General features: G+C 34.2%; 2 protein-coding genes across 4 annotated transcripts; one reads left to right on the plus strand and one right to left on the minus strand.

Moving 5' to 3' along the window:
* Positions 1-456: 456 nt before the first annotated feature.
* Positions 457-13,738, plus strand: LOC148609055 (uncharacterized). 3 transcript variants are annotated; one of them, XM_088596387.1, is made up of 7 exons: positions 457-650; positions 4,564-4,630; positions 5,832-5,877; positions 6,068-6,573; positions 6,785-6,886; positions 8,046-8,334; positions 12,609-13,738. In XM_088596387.1, exons 2-7 carry the CDS (start codon positions 4,577-4,579, stop codon positions 12,821-12,823), a joined length of 1,212 nt encoding a protein of 403 aa, XP_088452513.1. In that variant the 5' UTR covers positions 457-650; positions 4,564-4,576; the 3' UTR covers positions 12,824-13,738. The 3 variants fall into 3 exon arrangements, with proteins under 3 accessions (XP_088452513.1, XP_088452514.1, XP_088452515.1); XM_088596388.1 differs by lacking the exon at positions 12,609-13,738 and adding an exon at positions 10,361-12,602 and having other exon boundaries at positions 470-650; XM_088596389.1 differs by lacking the exons at positions 457-650; positions 4,564-4,630 and adding an exon at positions 4,660-4,798.
* Positions 13,722-24,417, minus strand: LOC148609056 (uncharacterized). Its single transcript, XM_088596390.1, has 5 exons — positions 24,334-24,417; positions 17,756-17,891; positions 17,064-17,153; positions 15,988-16,164; positions 13,722-13,986 (listed from the first exon to the last, which is right to left on the minus strand). The coding sequence occupies exons 2-5, from the start codon at positions 17,887-17,889 to the stop codon at positions 13,776-13,778; spliced, it is 612 nt and encodes a 203-aa protein (XP_088452516.1). The 5' UTR covers positions 17,890-17,891; positions 24,334-24,417; the 3' UTR covers positions 13,722-13,775.
* Between the last annotated feature and the right edge of the window lie 814 nt (positions 24,418-25,231).

A 25,231-nucleotide genomic window follows, 5' to 3' on the forward strand; every position in this document is an offset into this window, starting at 1 on the left:
AAAATGGAGTTTCCGTGATTTATTTCTATATTCACCACTGGAAAGTATGAACCGGTTGTATCAGATGGGTAAGTTTATTATGTCTCATTTCCGATGTTCGTTTATGAACGGGTTGGCAGAACATTACAAACATTAATTGAATAAGAAGATCTCTTCCTTATAACTGGTCAGTGTTTTACAAAATTAAGATAACGGATACCTACTCCAAGGAGAACTAATTTTTTCGTAAGTACATGTAATTTAATTGTAACGTCCATTCAAACTTTTATAGCTGAAATCCGAAAACATAGTATTAATGTGTTTTCTGAATGCATTTGGATCTAAAAATTATAATGCATATAATGTTGATGTTACAGTACGTTATATCATAAACAAATGGAGAATATTAGTTTACAGATTTAAATCACTCTGATAAAGACATTGAACAGGTATCTGCAGGTTTCTTACATACACATTTACTGCGTTATAAGTATGATACCGTATATTTCACAATCGATTTTAATTTGAAATTTGGACGGTGTTCAAAAATAATGATTTACACCGCTACGTTTAAATGCCATAAAATTTTGTTTTGGTTCGGAAATTGCAAGTTATTGCATTTGTTTACCTTTGGAGAACGACGATGATTTTAGTGATATAACTATTTTTGGGTAAGTAACTATGTATTTATAAGTTCCTAATTTTGAATTTAACAAATTAGGAATGCCATAATAGTATGTACACACTGACAACGAACAGAGGGAAAAATATCACATTACACAAAGTAAGACCATATCTACGACATGTAGACATGTGTACATGTTTTTATTTGGATTAATGGTGTATGCGTTTACATACTTTGGGTTCTGTTTGTTCTGTAGATACCTAAAATGTCATTTAAATTTCCGATCTGTTAACATTAAGTGTGGAAATACATCAACATCACTGTAAAGATTCTAACCCCGTTTTATATGAAGAACCACAATATTGCCTCGCCTACCTATAGGCATACGTACAGACTACATGTGTCGGATTTTTTATTTTGCGTTTATGAAGTCTTCTCCTGAATTAATAATAATTACAATAAAGTATAGGCATACAAATTCAATAGTGTTATTTATGTTTTACAAAGTTAAGACGAGACAGTAAAATATAACATTAGGTGATGTGATGTGATGTGATGTGATGTGTACTAATTCGGCTTAAGCAATAAGGTATCTTTTCGTGCATTGAACAAAGGAATATACACAGTCCAACACAACTGATATTGTTTTTCTGATAGATTTTCTGCAAGACCAACATGTAGATATAAGTCAATATTGCAAAATTCGAGAACCCACTGTAGGTGGCTGATTAGTTTGGTTCTTGTATTGCTATAAAGAGGGCATACGAAATGTAATGGTGAGCAGTTTCACAATGACACGATGGACTTTGTATAATGTTGACTCTATACAAATCAAAGTTTAAAAAGGATGAAGAATTACGAAATTGAGTTTTCAATATATTTAAATTTCTTGGGCCGTAGCAAAAATGTTTTGGAACAGTTAATATATCACTTGTTTGCAGTAAACTCGATTAAAATTGTTTGGGTGCCTGAATCTCCCTTAGTGTTCTATCTAGTTTATTCCATTTAACTCTTGTTGATGGAAAAAAGGATTCAGGAGTCACCGACAGCCTACAAAAGGGAACAATGATATCTTCACCATTCCGAAGCGGATATACTGTAGTAGATTGAATCTTTGGTGGCATCTTGTAAATAATCCGGAGCCATTTTATTATAAATTTTATGAAATAAATTTATTTTTTTAAGTTTTCTTCGATCTTCTAGTTTTTCTCATCCAATTTCTCGATATACTAGCTCTGATTTGGCGAATATCGGTAACCAAGTTATTATTCTAGCAGCTTCGAGTTGTAAAGCTCCTAGCTTTTGAGTGTTTACTATCCCATAATTATCCCAGACTTTTGAGGCATATTCAAATAAAGGTCGGATATACACTGTGAATAGTTTTTCTAAGTGATTCCGAGATAATTTAAATTTTAATTTTCGAAGAGTACTGAGATGCTTTCTAATCGAGGTAGCTAGATTTTCCATGTGATCGTTCCATTTTGCGTCGTCACTGCAAGTAACACCTTAATGTTTATGAGTTTTGTTAAGCGGAATGTCTTTCCCGTTCAGACTGAAATTTATAGTTGGAAGATCGACTTTTGAAAACATCATAATTTCTGTTTTATTTGGGTTAAAGTCCATTAACCACGTTTTTGACCATTTATCAAACGATAAAAGATCGCGATCAATAATACTTTTTCTTTCTGTTATGTTGTTGCTTGAGTAGCTGAAAGATGTATCATCAGCAAAAATCATACAAAGGGAAAATAAACTATCTGCTATGTCATTTATATATATTATTAATAAAAGGGGTCCTAATACTTAGCCTTGCGGCACTCCGGCCAACGTATTGCAAAGATCTAACGAAGAAGTCTTTATGACTACCTGTTGTTTCTTATCTTTCAGAGAGCTATGAAACCAATCCAAGAGTTTACCTTGTATGCCATATGATTTCATTTTATGCAATAAACCCCGATGCCATACTTTATCAAAGGCCTTTGAGAAATCGCAGAATACAAAACATATTTCTTTCTTTTCCAATGAATTGAGTATATTGTTATACATTTCAATTAACTGATGAACTGTGAATCGTTCTGGTAGAAATCCCGATTGAAAATTATATAGTACATTGTTTGAATGAAGGTGGTTGTAAATGTACTTATAAACAACTCTTTCCATTACTTTCCCAACACAGCTTATAAGAGAAAGGGGTCTGTAATTAAAGGGTAATGAAGTATCACCTTTCTTGAAAATTGGAATCACGTTTGAAAGTTTCCACTGAGAGGGAAATATACCGTGCTGTAAGGATTTATTGAATATTAATTCTAGTGGCTTAGCAATGATTTCGGGACATATTTTTAGCATCCTATGACTTATCAGGTCTGGTCCTGATGCCTTATTTAGCCTGAGAATTTGAATGACGTCGACGATGTCTAGCAAAGTTGTTGTTGATATATCACGTCTACACTGCGGTCATTGATGATAATTTGTAAGGGTGACAATTCATTGGGACCTTTGTTTGATTTGATTAATATTTTCATTATTTTCCAGTATGCCTTAGGATTCGATGTGTGTTCTAAGATAATATTATCTAAATTATTTTCAAACTTTTCTTTCAGTAGTGATTGTTTAAGATTGTTAACTTTATTCCTTTGTTTTTTTTTATACCGTGCTTTATCGGAATCGCGTCCAAACTTTTGCACTTTTTTCCGTAGTCTATCTCTTATACGAATTTCTTTACAAACTTGGTTATTAAACCATGGCTTGTCACGACTGCGGATGGTAACATGTTTTGATGGTATGCTGTCACCATCAATTGTCTGAAATCTTTCAGTAAATATTTCGCAAGTTTCGTCAACAGATTTCCCGTTAAACAACTCAAACCAGTCTCTATCGCACATCATCTCGGAAAACTTATTGACAACTGCATGATCATATAGCCAGATTTTCCGTTTAAAAGATCGAAAAGTCGGTTTTGGACATTCAGCTAGTGCTATTACGGCATCGTGGTCACTGATGTTTTTTTTTGGAACATCTAATACGTCCGAGTATAAAGAATTTAAGGAGTCAGATATTATGATGGGGTCTAATAACGTTTGGCTATGGTCAGTTACCCTAGTAGGTTTATCTATTAGCCTATTATTGTTTATGACGTGGAGGTCAGAGTTTAAGTCACCGGCAATGATAATATTTCGATTACATTGGTACGCCAATTCAATAGCATGCTTTAATGGTGACCAATAGCCCTGATCTGTCCACTCCGGTCGGTAAGTGGCACACGAAAGATAATGTAGACCACATAAATTTAACTTCTAGAATGTAGTTTGTAGTCTTTAAATAGAAATGCAACCGATGTTGGTCATGCATGCATATGGTAAATCAAAAAATGTTCTCTACTGCAATGAATAAAAATTTTCCTTTTCTTCGTTTTTTGATAACCCTGTGCTTTTCTTAAGCTAAACTTGCTTCATCTATTCGACGATTGTATATGACGCGTGTCAAGTGTCTCTTGTGACGATCCGTTACATGTACATGTATATTGCAGTGGAATGAACTGAACTGAAGCGAAGTACACATTTATCCTGCATCTAAGCTATCCACTATAGACATAAAGGATGTCGAATAAAATTAGAATAAACTATTTTGGACAAATTTTGCCATTTTATTTAGAAAATGATGTTGCAGGATAAAACAATACATTAGCATTCCCTAAAATGAATTCATTTGTACTCGCTTCGAAACAGTTAGATTAACCCGGGGAAGCTTTGATATTTTCCGGCAATATGCATGTATTGTATATTTCTATTTACAGAAAAAAATAAAGACATAACATTATAAAAATGAACAAGAAGAAATTAAAGAACTACTCATAACAGATGTGAAAAATAAAAATAAAAAAAGAAACACAAGTCGTATTTTGCACAAAAATAAAGTTAATAACGCATGCATTACCTTATAAAATTTTATACTTTGTACAGTTAGGATAAGACAATGGGAGGTAACGCACAATCCAAGAACGCGAGCGGATCAGTCAGAGGGTTAGAGGTATGTAGTATCATACAGCTATAACCTAAGACAATGGGAGGTAACACAATCCAAGACAGCGAGCGGATCAGTCAAAGGGTTAGAGGTAATGCATCACACAGCTATAACCTAAGATAATTGGAGGTAACACAATTCAAGACAGGGAGCCGATCAGTCAGAGGGTAAGAGGTGTGTATCACACAGCTATAACCTAAGACAATTGGAGATAACACAATCAGAGGCAAGCGAGTAGATCAGCCAGAGAGTTAGCGGTATGTATCACACAGCTATAACCTGAGACAATGGGAGGTAACACAATCTAAGAACGCGAGCGGATCAGTTGGAGGGTTATAGGTATGTCCACACAGCTATAACCTAAGACAAGGGAAGTAACACAATCCAAAACAGGGAGCGGATCAGTCAAAGGGTTAGAGGTATGTAGTATCACATTATATCCTAAGACAATGGGAGGTAACACACTCCAAAACAGCGAGCAGATCAGTCAAAGGATTAGAGGTATGTAATATCATACAGCTTTAACATAAAACAATGGGAGGTAATACAATCCAAGACAGCGAGCGGATCAGTCAGAGGGTTAGAGGTATGTAGTATCACACAGCTATAAACTAAGACAAGAAAAGGTACCACAATCAAAGGCAAGCGAGTGGATCAGTCAGAATTAAAAGGTATGTATCACACAGCTATAACCTAAGACAACGGGAGGGAAAACAATCCAAGAGAGCAAGCGGATCAGTCAAAGGGTTTGAGGTATGTATCACACAGCAAGAACCTTAGACAACGGAAAGGAACGCACAGATCCAAACAGTGAAAGCTGGTCAGTCAGGGGGTAAGAGGTATGTACCACAAGACTAAGACCCAAGACAATGTGAGGTAACACACATTCCAAGACAGCGAGCGGGTCAGTCAATGGGTTTGAGGCAGTTTTATTAGATATTTCATATTATGCATATCAGTATCATGAGTTATTATTACTTGTAAATGTATGTTTGATTTCTTATTTTCGGCGATGTTTGATATTTATTTGTTTCTTTTTTCTGATTAGTTCTATTTGTTTTAACTGTTCCAATGCATCGGGAATATAGAATTAAGACACTCAGACGAGTCAATGAAGACATAAATTTTAGGTGTATGTATTATTGTTTATATTTAGGTATAATAACGATGGAGCAGTGAGATTTAAAAATCGTCCTTGTTATTGTAGGATTTGCTGAAAGGAGCAATGAGGATTGCCCACGTTGCTGTGTCAGGTTAGTAGGAAAGAATATATATGCATTTAGATATGATAATGCTAGTCTTAAAAGTTGTAGTCTTATATACATGTAGTAGTCTTTGTACATATTGAAGTGAAAATTAGTGCATGTACCGGTAAACATATATTAAAATCTGCAGTATTTTGTTTCTAATATGGCTAACCCTTATATAACATTTTCATTACAGACCTTTACTCCTATAGAGAAGGAATTAAACCAGTCATTGACAAAATTACAGAAAACAAGGAAAAAATCGTGGAAATCGAAGTCGACAGGGATAAAATATATGAACACGCAATGGCGAGATATACTGGAAAAATTCGAAACCTCCGAACTGGGATAAAACCAACACACGAGTTACCCACAATACATTTTACCGGAAATGAGGACTTGGACTATGATGGGAACGGGTTCAGACGACAATACTACTCAGTTTTCTTTCAAGAGTGTCTCAAAAGACATTTTGAAGGATCAGGACGTAATAAACTACCAACTCATGACTTTTCAAAAAAGGAAGAATTTATGGCATTAGGTATTGCTATTGTTGAAGCAATATTAAATGGAGATTGTGGTTTCCCATATCTAAATAAGGCCATTTTCCTAACAATTCTAGATAAGTGTCAAGACGAGGTTGAAATGAACTTAAATGTAAGTGATCTACCTATGGGAGAAGTATGGAATACTGCAAAGAAAGTAAGTACTCAATTACCATATAATCACTAATAAAAAAGTATCACATATCTTAATGAAATTCAATTATTTCAAGCATCCTTTTCAGTATATTAAAATAAATATATGGGATCTTTAGATCGACAAATCACCCCCAGCATAGGATTTCATGTCCTTAAAATGAGCTTATATGATATATTGTTGATTGAAAGTTGTATTAATCGTCAATTGACAGATCATGGATTCTACAACTGAAAACGAAATGACGAACGCTGTAACTGAAGACGGTGCAAACTGTTTGAATTTCGTGGGCTGGCCAGCAGGTCAGCAGATGACAGTAAGATATCATTGCATGAATGTCCCTCTGTATTTTAGAGTAAAAATCATTTGTAATTCAAAATAAGACTTTTGATTTATGTGTTTTTTTCTAAGTTTATCTCAAAAGTATCATAAAGAATTAAGAGGGTGTCCATTCAAAATTATTTTTGTGCAAAATTTAGTTGCTTTATAAGGGAACTTTAAAATCGTTAAATATAGTGGAAAAAATATATACTGTTTTACCCAAATCATAGGATCAGCCTGACTTTTACATGGACAGCTTTTTAAGCAGCAGTCTTTATAAAACTCAGACAAAAGGTGATTCATGCATGTCAAAAACCCACCAAATTCAGATTTATTTCTTGTTCAGAGACAGCTTTAGAACACATAACCAGTCCCAGTTCTTCATTTGGGTGTTGCACCTTCTAGATAAAATTTATAGACTGTACATGAAATAAGCACTTTGTAAGAGTTATCGTTCTTGATTTGGTTGATTTTAATGGTGGGTTAATGTGCAGTTTTCTCAAAAGTACAGATCTAAATAAGAAAAGAGCATTGTCCCATGAAAATATAGCATATGTAGACAAACAAACATCGTTTATCCGTGCGTTTTCCTACACCATGAATCACCTTACCATAGGCTGTGCCTGAATTTTAAATTGACTGGTACTTGATTACTTGTACACCGTTATTGTATTCACCAGCGCCATTTAGTCAGTGTGTTACAGCAATTAGTTTGTCATTACAATTTCGAATTATAGGTGGTTGGGGGGGTGGGGGGGGGTTGAGATGGGGTAAATTTAAATCTCGAAGTCTTTGTATCAAATGCTTTGACATTAGGAGTAACATCAAATGTATAGCATCCGGTCTAGAAGTTAACTATGAAGAATGTCTTCCCAATACACTTATTGACAAAATAAATTTCATCAGGTAAGGGGATAAATTGTCGTTGAAGGGATATGCTTTAAGTGGTTAAATTGTTGTAATTAATCTGTAATTAAACACTTTCTGAGAGATCAAACATAAACGTGCAATACTTATTTTTAAATGAATATCAAAGTGCAATGTTCAACCAAATATTACAACAATTTGATAACTCGGAATATTCAACATATATATATTTAACTTTAAAATCAGAAATAATATCTCGGGAAAAATCTGAAACTGATTTATTTCAGCTGAAAAACAGAGACATCCTTCTTCATTATATTACCAAGTGGTATATCATAGATCAGAGATTGCCTGAGATACAACAACTCAAAAGAGGATTGAATTATATGGGATTTCTAGACACAATAAGGAACAATACATGGTTTGAACCATTGTTTGTGTATGCAGAACAATATAGTATTACTGCAAGTTATATGGTACAAAAGTTAGAACCCCTTATTGATAAAATTCCCACAAAAGACGAAAAGCAGAAAAGAGCAAAAAAGCAAGCATCTCTTTGTATCACGAGTATTGATGGTAAGTATCTACAGAAATAAATATCAGCTTCCTGTAATTGTACTATTCTATTACCATTATTGAAAGGAATATAACTATGGTACTGGTTATAGTATACGTGTATAGTATTTGGTAACTATGGTACTTGTACTGGTTATAGTATATGTGTATAGTATTTGGTAACTATGGTACTTGTACTGGTTATAGTATACGTGTATAGTATTGAAAGGAATATAACTATGGTACTGGTTATAGTATACGTGTATAGTATTGAAAGGAATATAACTATGGTACTAGTTATAGTATACGTGTATAGTATTTGGTATTGTTATAGTTTTTGATTGGAGCAATATGATTTTAGGCCATGCCTTGGATGGACGAAAACAATGTGGCACACTCAGTTTATTTAAGGCACTGAAGAAGGTTATTTGTTGACTGAAAATTTTGCCCATTATATACTTTATTATAGTGTGTTAACATCTTTATCGGTATCGTTGTACAATCCTTTAGACTTATATATATGTATATGTCAAAGAGACAACACTCCCGCCAGAATGAAACATGTCAGCTCAAGGCCACTCATGGGTCTTAACGAATGGCGTGGTAAACCTCGCACCACACGGTAGGCTGCAGCTGGACATAAAACAACATATGCACTGGTACAATGAAATAGTTGCTACTTTATACTCCAGCAACAAACAATTAAATTGAAATTTAAACAAAACATAACATACAGATATCGGAAATTCCTGACTTTAAGGCTACATACCACTAATTTAGGTTCCCATTACTCTCTATGTTAATTTACTTATTTGCAGGAGATCCTCAGTAGTAGTTTAGTTTAGTTTAAACATATTTTATTTGTAATAAACAAAAAGGATTGGACAAAAGTAAAACATACTTACGAGGTCCTTTCCCATATACAATAACAATATACAATATTTTGTCAAACCGAGCATGCATCAATTACATTTTTCAAACACTAGATAAAAAAATAAAGTGAAAAATAAGACATAGAAGAGAAGAGTTTGAGAAAAGGAAAGAAAAAATAAGAGAGTTGAGAGGAATGTGGTGATGGTGAAGAAAACATGGGCATATCACTATTTCATCAAATTTCATCAAACAACAGCAAATCTTTTAGTTTCTTTGATATATCTATGGACATGTTTTATTAAATCAACATTTTGATCATAAGTTAAATTTGGATTTCCATGAATCAAAAGATTTACATTCAATGGCAAATCATCGGGCAGCCAACTAATGTTATTCATAAGGACTACTCGAGTGTTTTCGTGTAAGGGACAGTCAAGAAAGAAATGATGAGCATCCTCAACATCTCCTCATCTACATAAAGAACTACTTACGATATTGACTCTACATAACTCATGGTTTAAGAAGAAGCAGAACATTTTAATTGTGTCCAAATAATATTCAGTTTTCGTTCACCAATAGAATAATAATTAGGAGCTAGTGGTTTGTGTGTATCCTTCTTTAACTCTGTTTTAAATTTGGAAATATTGTCTAATTGTCGACTGGATACATCAAGTTTATTCCATTCTTTAATAGTAGCAGGGAAAAAAGACTCGCTTGTTACAGATAATCTACAAAATGGCTGTAATGTGTCATCTCCGTTTCTAAAGGGATAATTAGTAAGGAATTGTATTTTGGGTGGTATTATGTCAAGCAAATAAGATGGGGCATTTTTATTTTCAATGTTATAAATCATTTGTAACTTTCGTCTTTTGCGTCTAACATCTAGTGGTTCCCAATTAACTTCTTGATATATTTTTTCTATCTTTGTAAAAATAGGTAAACCCGTGACAATTGAAGTCTTTCTAATTTAGAGGCATTACATACACCACAATTATCCCAAACTTCAGGTGCATATTCAAGTAAAGGTCTTATATATATTAAGTATAACTTCTCTAAAGTGTTTCTAGTAAGTTGATACTTCAACTTCCGAAGAATATTTAGATGTTTTTTAACACTTGGCATTATTGCTAAATGTTTATGTTGGTTTTTGATTGGAATGTCTATTCCATTCAAGGAGAACGTGAAGTTGGGAGTTTCATAATTGGAGAATATCATAATTTCGGTTTTATCTGGATTAAAGGACATCAGCCACTTTTTGGACCATTTATCCTATTCACTCAGATCGTGACTGATTACAGAGAGGATCTGTTCACTGTCATAATTTGAGTATTTGAAGGAAGTGTCGTGTGCGAAAAGTCTGCACAAGGATGTCAAGTTACCTGCTATAGCATTTATGTATACAATAAAAAGAAGAGGTCCAAGTAGAGATCCCTGTGGAACACCAGCTGAAAGATGGCAATCATCTGAGGATGCATTCGACATTACCTTTTGACGTCTACCATCTAAGTAACTTTTAAACCAACTGAATAATTTCCTGAAATACCATATGGTTTAATCTTTTTTAATAAACCGTTGTGCCAAACTTTGTCAAACGCTTTCGAAAAATCACAAAAAAAAAAAACAAAACAGTTCATTTCTTTTTTCTCAAGAGAATTTAAAATGTTACTGTATATCTCGAGAAGTTGATGCACTGTAGAGTATTTTGGCAGAAAACCAGTTTGGTACTGATAACTTAGCGTATTACTATATAGATGATTATATACATGTTTAAATATAATTCTTTCCATGACTTTGCCAACACAACTTATTAGCGATATTGGTCGATAGTTTGAAGGCAAAGAGGGGTCTCCTTTCTTGAATAAAGCAGTAACATTTGCCATCGTCCAGCTAGTTGGGTATTTGCATTGTAGTAGTTTACCTTAAGTTTAACCCAAGCAAAACCATATATCATCTGAAACATACACATGTACTGCTATGTCACTCAAAATTTCACAAAGGGTTTATTACCTTGCAGTGCAGCACTGACACTCGGAACTCATCTACCCTAAAAATAGCCTGGGGAATCCTAAAAATTCTTTATATAGACCATCTTTATTTATAGTTCCCCAAGTTAGTTTATTTAATTTTGAGGCAGCATACTTTGGGCTCAAAATTATCGGCATAAAATTCCCTTTTTGAAAAAAGTTTATTCATTTAAAATATTGTCAACTTTTTTATAATGGCATGCTAAAGGGACTACTTTGTACCTTGGCGTAGGATGCAATTGGTGGTCTGTAACCTAAATGCAGCGGGGTTAAAGTATTAAGGCGTGATCACATGTAACACTCCCCGTTTAAAGTCTGGCCACTGTGGAAACATATTTCACAATTAAACACATAAAAATTAGTTCATAAAGGTTTGAGTCCCTTGGTAAAACAGAAATAAAAAACTGATCATGCACAAACAAAGGACTACTAGCAGTTAACTGGCGTATCTGCTCCAGACCATTTCAAACATACAAAAAATTATGCCCTCATCGATATAAATCAATCCCAATTGTTCCATTGCGTGGTTGAAAAGTATGGTACATCAGCATTTATTCGATAAGGACACAATCCGTATCAACCCGAAAACTCCTTTTGAATATAGTGTGTTAGTTTACATATAAGGCCTATATGAGCGAATCAATACCCAAGAAAATCTTTAACGATTTGACTACAATATTTTACGAATTAGCTTTTTCAATGGTTCAGTCAACTAATTGGGTGAATATTGAACTTTCTGTCGTTTGTGAAGACTATAACGTTTAAATATAGGGTGGAAGATTTTGAGTTCCGTGTGTCAGTTAAAAACAGTCATGGGCTAGTGCCTTCAGTGTGAATGCATGCTATCATTATTCCCGACTTGAATACCCAGCGGTATTGACATTTTCACAAATATAACTTTTGAAATACTTAGTTGCATTCCATTCATTGATAGTTTTTTGCAATGATAAATCCAATCTGTTCTATAGTTTAAAAGAATTATCAAGGGAACCAAGGTTATAGCGGTAATCAAAAGAGTGCAATCCAGGGACAAATACCAAACATGGAAAACAGACATACATATCAAAGAGCACAAAGTAACTAAAATCATACACACAAAGCAGCAAAAGCAAATGAGCAAATCGGACTCAACTAAAAACTGGGAGCATGGACCAGGTGCACCGGTAGGTTACGCGTCTTCTGTTTTTGTAGAAACACAGTTGCTCATAAAAAGTCAAGTCAAAACTATGACACGTTGAACAAATCAGTTTCATGGCGCAGATGGATACACCGAAACGATTCACGAGTTCATTAAAAGGAGGATTACCAACATGTGTTTCAGTAGCACTATTTGAATTTTTAATTTTGCAATTGATTAACCAAAACAGGAACAGCTAATACTTTTTTTTTTCATTACAGATTCCCAGGCAAGGCTTTTGTTTGCATTTATCACAGGGATGTTTGATCCACCTATCTCTGAAGAATCGTTTTCTGTCGTGTTTAACAATGATCAAAACATGTGTTACCCCACCAGTTACACATGTCTAAACAAACTCATTCTCCCTGTTGGTAATAAAACTGTAGACAGCTTTAAAGAATCATTTTGGGGAGCTTTGTATGATTTAAATGGGTAATGGAATGCGTTTCAAATATGGGGTTACTCATTCTAAGGCTTAAGATTGTATATATATATGTATAAATACATTCGTTGGGCGCAGGAGCCTTGAGTACGTAGGTTAAGAAAAAAATATGACTATACTCAGTATATAGTTTATTTTTGCCTGAGGATATCAGAAAGACACTTATGCCTTGAGACTAAGGCACCTAACTACTGATATTTTTTTAAGCAAATATTTTTACATCAATTTTATATGGCATATAATATGACGAAAGAACAGATTGTTACTTCAATGTTTTGGACGAAATTTTATAAATGCGAAAAATGAAAACAAACCATCAGTATGACACCGTATGAAAAATAAAGATATGTGTAATGTGAATGAAATAATTATACAGCTATCCACAACAAACTCATTGAACCCATTCAAGAACACTATAGAAATTATTGTTTGTTTTTATTTAAACTTTTCATAGTATATTTTCATATGTATTTACAAAGAATAGAGAATACTGCTGACAAATTGTTAGAAACAAATGCTTCATCAGAAACTGACAGATACATTGAATTATATAAACCCTGTCATATAGATATTCAATTCACCCTCGGTTTACTTTGTGTACTTTATTTCAGTTGTAATTAGTTCTGTCTTACTCTGTTTATTTTCTATGTCTTTCCATAAACTTAAATATCTTTATGTTTGCCTTTGATCTTTATACTTATTCGTATGTAATTATGCGCTTTATTGTTTTATCATCAAAGGTATAGATTTTGCACAACATATTTTAAATTTTTGACTTTATTTTATTTTCTTAACAACATCGCGTACTGTATATTTGATATATATATATCTTATATTGGTGGAAAAAATGTCAACAAAAGACAAAATTGTATATGATTAAGAAACGCAGTAATAAAACATGTTTGAATGTTTATTTGTTCTATTTTCCTTTAATCAATGCACAATTCTATCCCTTACGTTGACACTGAAAACGTAGACACGAACAGCATTGTGGCAATGGTACCTCAAAGAATTTGATAGAAATCTCTGTGTCGTGGTAGTTGACTTTTTTCTCACAGTAGGCAAACACCTTTACTATTCTTGGATTTGTAGGACGGCATTTATACTGATCATCTACTGGTATGGTTCGTGGGGATTTTGGAACGTCACAGTTGTCCCTGAAATTAAAAAAAAATAAACCAGAACAAATTTCAATATATAAGTGATAATATATATTATTTATGTATGAGTTAAGTTTGCTTTCTTCTAAAAATTTCAATAAAAGTAGACGATTCCAATTCCCATGGATAAATATAGGAAATTATCTAACTTACCCGTCCATAATTACAACATTTTTTCTTATAAATATCTCTCCTATGATTTATATTTTAAGAACGTATTTCGAAACCCATGAATGAGATTAGAATTCGCTATATTTGACTTGAGAATATCTCATGCCAGCCACAGTTTTACAATATTGACATATATTAATCTTTCTTATTTTTCCTTACTTACATATATAATGTTATCATTTTTTTCAAGAAGTAAGAAAACTCCCTTTTGATCCTGGCATGGAGTCTACTTTTTTGAAACTTCAGTGAATCTCATTTTTCAAAATACTACCAAACACACAATAAGAATTATTGAAAATCCACTAAACGTGAAATAAGAAGACTATTTGTGGCCCATACAATTCGAACTTTGCCCATTCGAATCGTGGTTTCCTTGATAATTCTTAAAGTAGAACTAGCGCGTCTAGCAAATGCACTACAAATCTTATCCACTACAGTATAAATATATATTAGAGAAATCGTGACCGGCCCAATGTAAAGATAAATGTACTATAAACCTGATCTACTACACTTTACCAATGTTCTATAAATCCAACTTACTACACTTAAATCTTATCTTTTACACTTAACCAACGTACTATGGACCTATTACCTACTACACTTAACCAAAGTATTATGGACCTATAACCTACTACACTTAACCATCCTACTTTGAACCTACAACCTACTACACTTAACCAACTTACTATAGATCTATAACCTACTACATTTAACCAACTTAATATGAACCTATACCCTACTACACTTAACCATCGTACTATGGACCTATAACCTACTATACTTAACCAACGTACTATGAACCTATAACCTACTACACTTAACCAACGTACTATGAACCTATAACCTACTACACTTAACCATCGTACTATGGACCTATAACCTACTATACTTAACCAACGTACTATGGACCTATAACCTACTACACTAAACCAAGTACTATGGACCTATAACCTACTACACTTACCCATCGTACTATGGACCTATAACCTGCTACACTTAACCATCCTACTATGAACCTATAACCTACTACACTTAACCAACTTACTATAGATCTATAACCTACTACACTTAACCAACGTACTATGGACCTATAACCTACTACAAGTAACCAACGTAGAATGGACCTATAACCTACTACACTTAACCAACTTACTGTGGACCTATAACCTACTACAACCAACTAACGTACTATGGACCTATAACGTACTACACTTAACCAACGTACTATGAACCTATAACATACTATACTTAACCAACGTCTATGGACCACCTATAACCTACTACACTTAACCATCCTACTATGAACCTATAACCTACTACACTTAACCAACGTACTATGGACCAATAACCTACTACACTTAACCAACGTACTATGAACCTATAACCTACTACACTTAACCAACGTACTATGAACCTATAACCTATTGCACTTAACCAACGTACTATGGACCTATAACCTACTACACTTAACCAACGTAATATGGACCTATAACCTACTGCACTTAACCAACGTAATATGAACCTATAACCTGCTGCACTTAACCAACGTACTATGAACCTATAACCTACTATACTTAACCAACGTGCTATGGACCTATAACGTACTACACTTAACCAACGTATTACGTTGATAGGAACACCGCTTTAGGGCCAATGCCCTATAAACTTTACCCAATGCATTTGATAGGACCTTTACTGCACGTGCAATGCACTACAAACCTTAACCACTACATTTAAACATCAAAAACGGGTCAATACACTATAAATCATGATAATTTATTTGACTTATGAATTTGCTTTTTGGCGACAATGCTCTTAAAACCTTACCCATTACACTTGATATATGAACATCTTTTGCCAGCCCACGGTTTCAGCACCCAACACTTGTAACCGTCTATTTCTACATGAGTCGGAAGTTCTATTTGTGTATCATATAAACTACAAGTTTGACTGACTATGAGTTGGGATCCAGCTGGGAGTGGAAAATTGAATTTACGTTCCCGCCTGTAAGCAAAACTTTTAGTTTGTTACATATTTCTTTCTTACTTCGATACGCTATTTTGTACGACAAAACGTTCTGCCAATGTCTACAGACAATGTGAAGCCAGCCTCATATCTTGACTCAAACTTAGAGACCGATAGTAAAAGAAAACTATTGACCACACTTTTCATTCAGAATTGTCTATTTTCCTTTCATCTGTGGCAACATCCCTTCAGCATCAGCGTACGGAGACTTCATTTCACAACTTATAAGTTAAGCCAGTAACTACGCTGACTTTTTAAATCGCGAAAGCTTCTTACAATTAGGCTTCTGGAACAGGATGTTTTTTGCTACAAGTTTGAAGTCATCACTACATAAGTTTTATAGTCGTCATCATGTGAATCCATCTGCACCATGAAAACTGTTCTGTTTAACGCGTCATATTTTTTTCCTCTTTCGTCTACTCCAGACTTGACTTTTTATGGGCAACTCGGTGGGTATTTCTAGAAAAGCAGGGGACGCTTACCCCTCTGATACACCTGGTCCATGCTACCAGTTTTTAGTGGAGTCTGAGTTGCTCATTTACTTTTGTTACTTTGTATGTGTTATTATTTTTAGTTACGCTATGTTCTTTGTGTGTGTCTGTTTACCATGTCGAGTCGTTGTCCCTGAATCACATTCTCTTAGTTTCCGCTAGAATCTTTGTTTCCTTGACTACTTTGTACAAGTTTTTTATACCTTTAATTTACAGTTCTCATAATTATTGATTTTCCCCCGTGTATTTGCAATTTTATTTTGATAAATACAATGTTTGCTAACTCACAAATAAGTTTTTTTTATTCATGTTTGTATGTTTATATGTATGTTATTTTGTTTTCTTTTAAAATCTCCTAATAACATATGAAGTGTTTAGTAAACATACGCAAGACATTTGGTTTCCAAGGCAGCGGATTCCTGTTGTATAGACTTCTTTAGTTTGGGTTTTCCTCTTGTTAACCTTCTTATTCGGTGCCTACAATTATGTTTTTTTTTATACACTTATTTATATCATGTTTGGTAAATGGTTAAATCATGAGTCAATAACACAGTGGGTAGATAAGTTCAAAGAAACATTTATAAAGTAGATTGATATTCGTAACTATTTAACAAACAAGTATATCAATCAAAACATATAATGAAAACCAGCACAGCACAAACGACAATAATAATCAAGGAAGGAAACAATAAAACGTTCTTTTTTCCAATAGTCTTTTTTTTCTCATACATAACCGGTCTTCTGACATAAGACATGATGTATTGTCGTTTAAACTTTCTTTACTTTGTATTTTTAGCAATTTTTATCAATTAGAGTTTTTTTTTAAAAGAAAACTGAACAACACGTGAAGTCATAAAAGTTGTATGTCGCATATATTTTTAAAGCATTGATAATTATGGGACAATAGTGAACATTTTAGTTTATATTTTGCCTATATGACGAAACCTTTTGTATTAAAATAACATTTGACCATAGCGATAACTGAAAGATATCTCATAAGTTTTTAAAAAATCATATTATTTTTGTTTCTGATCAGAATAAGTGAACTATTTGTATGAAAACTGAAATGTTTTACTCACTTTGGATAGTGTCCAAAGTTTGGATCAATTTTCTTCGGTAGAGAATTTTCAGTAACCGAATTAGTATCTGGTACCTTGCACTGCTGAGATAGAACTGCACACCACAGTACTAGAAATAATGTCCACAACTTCATACCTATCAAAATATTATCTAAGGTACTTATTGCATGTACCGCAAATGAAAAAAAGCCAAACAATACAACAGCATCTACTGTTTACCAGCTATCTTAATTTTTACAACTTAATAATTATCAAAGTTGGATTACAAGTAAACAGTATTTAAGTGTATCTAGTATTGCAAGACAAATGAAGTTAGGGCAATACAAATATTTGAAACTGTTTACTTGCGTATCAATATTAATCTATGCAGATTTTCAATAACACACGAAATTTTAATCTTATCCATCACTGTAGTTAACTAAATTAAATGTTTTGACTCTCTTACAATATATAATTGCGATCACTTCTAAGCTCTCTTCGATTATGTCAGGATTCGCTGCCATAGAACATTAAACTGTTAGAAACTGTTCTGAACCGCGAGGGTCAGGGTCTGTCAGGGCTTTGGACAAGCTCTATCATAATCTGTCACGGGTCCTGACACTCTTCTGTCAGGAACTGTTCTAGGTAGAACATATACGTAGATTAGAAGAGTTTCTTTGAGATTCTGACAGTCACTAGGTCGAGAATAATTCTTTGACTGAATTACATACAATACATGTACGTGGTTCCAAAATAAAGGCGAAGCACCGAATCCCGATTCCTTCGACGGGAAGGAAGCCTTGCTATGTTTGAACTTGATTTTATTTTCAATTCGATTTTTATGTAAGGCGTGCAGTACCAACGTAAATTATTGCCTGCAGTACATTTTACGCGCCCCGTGCAGGTCCGGGTGTTAAAAGAATAGGCCTGCAGCAGCGCTAAGCTTGTCGTAAAAGGCGACTAAATAGTGCTTAGAACCCTAGCCCGGGGTTAGGGCGCTCTTCCCACAGAGCAACTGGGATGTGTGTCCCAGGTGGTGGAATGGGGTACCCCTGGCGTGTTACATGCTGGGGTTGTCAGGCTATAATACGGAAAACCCGACCGCAAACCATAGTGGTGCACCGTGTTGGGAAAGATGTCACGTTCCTCGCACGTTAAAGAACCCCGCTGTGGTATTCTCCCGGAGTAGGAACCATAGTGCTCCGCCACAGGAGGCTAAATTGCCCGACCCTACCCACCTCTCCCTATTTCCAGTGGCAATCAAAATTTGTCGACCCCATTGTTGTCCTTGTGTCTCATCCCTTTTTCATTTCATCATCATTTCATGTTCATTTTATCATCAATTTCATGTTCATCGTCTGAATATAGCTGAACTATTGCTGCTCGGACGTTAAACCCCAACAAACAAACAAACAAACAAATACATTAAAATATAATCTCTTATGATAATGATTTTTTTTCATAATCTTTGGTTAAAATGATTTAAAAATTTTAACAAAAGCCAGCCACGTAATCAGCTATTTATTGTATATTGCTGCTCGGACGTTAAACCCCAGCAAACAAACAAACAAACAAACAAACATTTTACGCACCTTACTTTAAAGAATTTGGAATGATTTTTTGTTTTTGCAGACACCAGTAGGATACAGAGTATCTATATTGAAAATTTGAAACATTTTATACGTTTTTTTTTAGACCTTCATCAAACGTCAAAGTGTTCACACTAATACCCCTTGAAAGTATATAATATTTTTGAAGAATTTTGACTGAAATGCATAAGTTGCAATCATCCACATGATAGTTATATTGGAAAAAATAGCATTTTAGTCAATAATTGTAGACCCTCGTCGAAATTAAAAGTGTGTGCACTCATGCATTTTGCAGAAATATGTCGATTATAAGAATTTTGCCTCAAACTCACTTGTGACGCAGCCACCTACAAATCAGTATTTCAGTCTTTAATTTTAGACCCTCATGGAAAAAAGTGCATTTTGCAAGAATAAGATTTTATTTTAAAGAACTTTGACTCAAGTTAATGTGTCACAGCCACCAACATGATAGTTATATTGAAAAATTTAGCATTTTAATCAGTAATTTTAGACCATTATGAAAAATCAAATTGCTCCCACTCATACATTTTGCTTAAATACTGGTGTCACAGTCACTAATATGAAACTAATATTTATAATTTGTACATTTTCTACATATACTGTACCTGAACCGATCCGCGCAACAAAAATTGCGATCGGTCATCAGTCACCGATCAGTTTCCAGTCAGTCATCGATCCGTCAAACCGATCCATTTAACCGGTGATCGTATCACGTGACCACAGGGCGTGCACTGTATTTTACGGTTTTTATTGTTTTCTTTGTCAATTTTACACATATTTCCATAACGTAAGAGATTTAAACATCAATTTATACTTTTATTTTACGTTTCTTATATATCAAACATATATTACGTCATTTCACATAACAAAACTGCGATCATATCGGTCCCCGGTCATCGGTCATCGATCCGTCAGCGATCAATCCGTCAAATCTTTGCGCGGATCGGTTCAAGGACTGTAAGACCCAGGGAGTTGAACATATATAAATCCTTGTAGGACCATATAGGTAAATTGGAAGTGCTCACATTCATATTTGTTGTTAGTTGTTGAAAAAGTTTGACCGAAATAATTTGGTATCAGGTATCAGTCGCCCTGTTATGCTAGAACTGTCAATTTTAACGTTTTATAGAATGATTCGTGATCATTACGTTATTCAAAAGTAGCCTTCACTCAAAAAGTACTCTGTCAATCTTGAACTTCGCGAGAATCAAACATCTGAAAGTTATCGGTTACCGTTTTACCCTTAGAACAGAAACACAGACCTTTAATTTTATAATCCAATGGTTGAATTTAATAACAGGTCTATGACAGAATGTAAAAATATATACATAATTTATATTTTTTGAACAGTGAGTGACTGGGCTGTGATCAACGAAAATTTGGACACGAATAACGATTGAGTGATTGTGGGATGATGATCCCGACGAGCTCTTTTTCCTAATCAGATTTGGTAATTTACATATGTCACACATTATTAATCGCGGACTTCCTGTTCTAAATAACGTCACACAGAATAGGCACATTTAGTGTCAGGAGCTGTTAAGGGGTATGACAGTTTAGAACAGCTTTTCGTATTTTCTTTCTAACCACCCAGGACAGTTTCTGTCAGGAACTGTCAGGGAAAGGGGCAAATTGTGTCCTGACCCAGGACGTGCTCTGTCAGACACTTTCAGGATCTGTCAGGGTGTCTGTTCTAACTACTGTCATAGATCAGTTTTCCTGAAAAGTTGCTAACAGACTTTAAGAGAGGTTAGAAGTGAAAGCAACTATATACAACCTTGCCCAATGATAAATTGAAAACTCGTCTAAACGTCATCCACAAAGCATTCAACTTCAAGAACAGGAATTCTTACAACTGTGTTGTTTTAGAATATTTTGGCACTACAGAACAAAATTACGAAAGCTGCTATAAGAAAAGCTAAATACAATCTGATTGAACCCATTTCAATCAGAAATGCCTGTACCAAGTCAGAAAAGACGATTGTGGTTGTTTCAAAATTTATATTGCCATTTAATATATGGATATTCCCTTTGACTAATGTTAAGGGTTTATCACAGCTGCCTAGGGTCTATCACGGTCGTTAAGGGTTTATCACTGTTGTCTAGGGTCTATCACGGTCGTGAAGGGTTTATTACTGTTGTCTATGGTTTGTCACTGTTGTCTAGGTTTATTACTGTTGTCTATGGTTTGTCAATGTTGTATAGGGTTTATCATTTTGGTAACATTTCTACAACGCTTTCTTTACCTGTGTATGAAGTTTTCGTATCAAAACTCGTACGTCATGTCAGAGCTTGCGGGAACTACCCAGACCTTTTGTACCGAGCTAGACTTCTTACAGTTAGGCTATGTTACTACAAGATTGAAGATTTATGGTCGTCATCATGAACTCGTGGATCGTTACGGTGTATCCATCTGCACCATGAGAACCGATTTGTTTAAAATGTCATAATTTTCCTTTCCTCTTTCGTCTACCCTGGACTTGACTTTTTATGAGCGACTCAGTGGGTGTTTCTAGAAAAGCAGAGGACGCTTGCCATGCCAGTGCACCTGGTCCATGCTTCAAGTTTTTAGTGGAGTTCGAGTTGCTCATTTACTTTTGTTACTTTATAATTTTATGTTTTTTTGTTGTGGGTGTCTTTTTTCCCTGCCCGGGCTTTGTCACTGTTCTCTTGATTTCCACTAGAATCTGGGTTCTTTTGATTACTTTTTACTCAACCCAAATTGTATTCGGCATTAAGTTACATGTGTTAATAACCGTATAGATCTACCATATTCTTCATAAGCATTGAGTTAATTATAATGCATTTCGAGTTTAGGCGTAACCGCTTCCGTGGCTTATTGATATCACTATACAGAGGCTTTCATATAGTACCAAGACGGATCCAATGTGGAGGCAGAGAGTAAATTTCCTCCCTTATTTTATTTTTTATTCTAACGCAATGATAAACTTCATATTTTCTTTTAGAGCTAACCGGATTTTTTTTTTGTAACAATAGTTTCCTCACAAATCAGCTATATCATGAATAAATCAAAGAGTTAATGTCTTTTATTTTAAATTTCCTACTATTTTTCTATGTAATTATGTCTTTCTATCCAACATAAGTACATTAAAAAAACACAGATCGATGTTCCTTTTTTTTTTTTTTAGAAAAAATTACTTTTTTAGTGCTCTTATGGCAAAACATCTTTGTCGTGTGTCGCCAACTGACTGGATTTTCCACCGCTTGTGTTTATACTATCGATATCGCTATTAACATAAACAGAGTTTTTCTTAATTTTTTTAGCCCTACAAAATCACGGAGTATTCAAGGGAACCAAGATTTTAGCGGAAATCAAAAGATTGTAATTCAGGGACAAAGGCATGACATGGAAAACAGACAAACACAACAAAGAACATGATGTTATTAAAATCATACATACAAAGTAACAAAAGTAAATGAGCATCTCGGACTCACTAAATCTGGGAGCATGGAATAGGTGCACTCGTAGGGTTAGCGTCCTCTGCTTTTCTAGAAACACCCACGGAGTTGCTCATAAAAAGCCAAGTCCGGGGTAGACGAAAGAGGAAAAGAAAACTATGACATGAAGCTGACGAATTTGAACGATTTCAGATAATGATATAGAAGCAGCCCTTCAAATGACAAGTTTTATCTGAAATGAAACTCAAAGACAAAAATAAGAATCACACACACTTAAACAGTTTAAGACTTCATGTAAAGAAAGACATTTTTTATTGTATTCAGAGAGAGTAATCAAGGAAACCAAGGCTATAACGGTAATCAAAAGTATGTAATCCAGGGACAAAGACCAGACATGGTAAACAGACATACACAACAAAGAACATACAGTAACTAAAATCATACATACAAAGTAACAAAAATAAATGAGCAACTCGGACTCCACAAAAAGCTGGGAGCATGGACCAGGTGCACCGGTAAAGTAAGCGTCCTATGCTTTTCTAGAAACACCGAGTTGATCATAAAAAGTCAAGTCCGGGGTAGACAAACGAGGAAAGGAAAACTATGACCCGTTGTATAAATCAGTTTTCATGGTGATGATGGATACACCATAATGATCCATGAGTTCATGATGACGACCATAAAACTTCTGTAGTGATGACTTCGATCTTGTAGCAACATAACCCTGTTCCAGACGCCTATTTGTTAGAGTTCTAGCGGGATACAAAACGTCTGCGTAGTTTCGGCAAGCTCTGGCATAACGTATGAGTTGTGATATGAACACTCCATACGCAGGAGCCGAAGGGATGTTGCCACAGATGAAAGGAAAATTGACAATTCTGAATGAAAAGTCATCACGTTTGTCGTAAAGTTTGGTAAATAGTTTTCCTTTACCATCGATTTCTAAGTATAGGTCAAGATATGAGGCTGACTTCACATTGTCTGTAGTATCCTTTATCTCTAGTTATTTTGGGTAGATGCGATGTATCAAATCCCCGAGATTAGGATTGTTTAAAGATAATACGTCACCTATATAGCGGAAACTGAGATTGAAGAATTTAGCCAAACGAAATTCTTTCTTCCTGATCAGATCAGCTATAAATTCAGCATCATAAGAGTGAAGGAATAGGTCAGCAAGTAAAGGAGCACAATTTGTTCCCATTGGAATGCCGACACGTCACCACACTGGACAAATATGTTGTCGATTAAAAATTCCAGCATTTTGTAAACATCTTCCGCTGTATATTTGGAATATTATTTGGAATTATTTCTTACAAAGTATGAGGATTCTCTACCAAAAACTATATATTTGTATCTAGGTGTACCATCTTTTTTGGAAAAACAACGATGTAGAATGTTTTTAAGTCGGAATTTTAACTGAGTATGGGGAATAGAAGTATACAGTGTTGAAAAAGCATAGTATTTAAGAATATGAAAAATCTATAAAAAAAATCTTTGAAAAATCGTAGAGTATTTAAGTTATTTTCAGTACTGGATGAAATGTAAAAATATTATTAAAGAGTTGGTTACCTTATCTTATGTTTTACGTCTCCCACCGATGAAACACAACCTGTGTATGTTAGTTTATAACCATCCATTCCAACTGATTTTTATTGATTAACAGTTGTAACAGGCTGGCAGTAAACGTAAATAGTATGTTGGAATGTTACAAGCTTCATTTCATTTCAAAAATGAATTTTGTTCTTTTGTTTTTTGTTTTGGCTGTTCACGGATTCATCTTGTTTTAAAATTGCGTTATTTCTTTTTTAAGAGGATAGAGAGATGTATTTGAACAAATAATACGAGTATTTTAAACCTAAACCATAACATGGTTACAGATATTGTATAACAAAATACAAATATTAACCTTACAAAGCAAATGTGAAAAAAGAAAAAGGAATATAAATATTAACGTGGGACTGAGTCCTTTAATTTATTATCTTAATAAATCTACATAACATTTCTAAAACTACTTCATTTTTTTTGTGACTTTTACAGCTCGCTTTATGGTATGGGTTTGTCTATCATTAAAGAAAGACCAATATCTTTTCGAAGAGGAAATGTATATCGAGTTAGAAATTTTGTTTGGCGCAGACTCAAAAATTGTATTTTTTTTCATTGACAACCTGAGTTTTCATTTGAAAATCATACTGTTAAGTAATCGGGGACATATAGAAGAATGACTTTTTTCGCTTATTTTGCAAGAAAAACAAATCTTGTCGTGGGAAGGCCTCGATTTCTCATTGTCATAATTTTTGAATAACTCATAAACAATTTCCATCAATTTTGTATTTGAGTAACATATAAAGTAATAGATTTCCTTGTACTGAATCAAACGATCAAGACACAATGAGGTTTCTTCATTTGCAATCGCAACAACTTGAACAGGAATAAAGAGAAATGTATTATCAACTGTGGAATAATCCTT

Source organism: Perna viridis, chromosome 8 (genome assembly GCF_037379345.1).
Source record: "Perna viridis isolate PV_CMFRI_1.1 ecotype Kerala chromosome 8, ASM3737934v1, whole genome shotgun sequence".
Taxonomy (NCBI): Eukaryota; Metazoa; Mollusca; class Bivalvia; order Mytilida; family Mytilidae; genus Perna; species Perna viridis.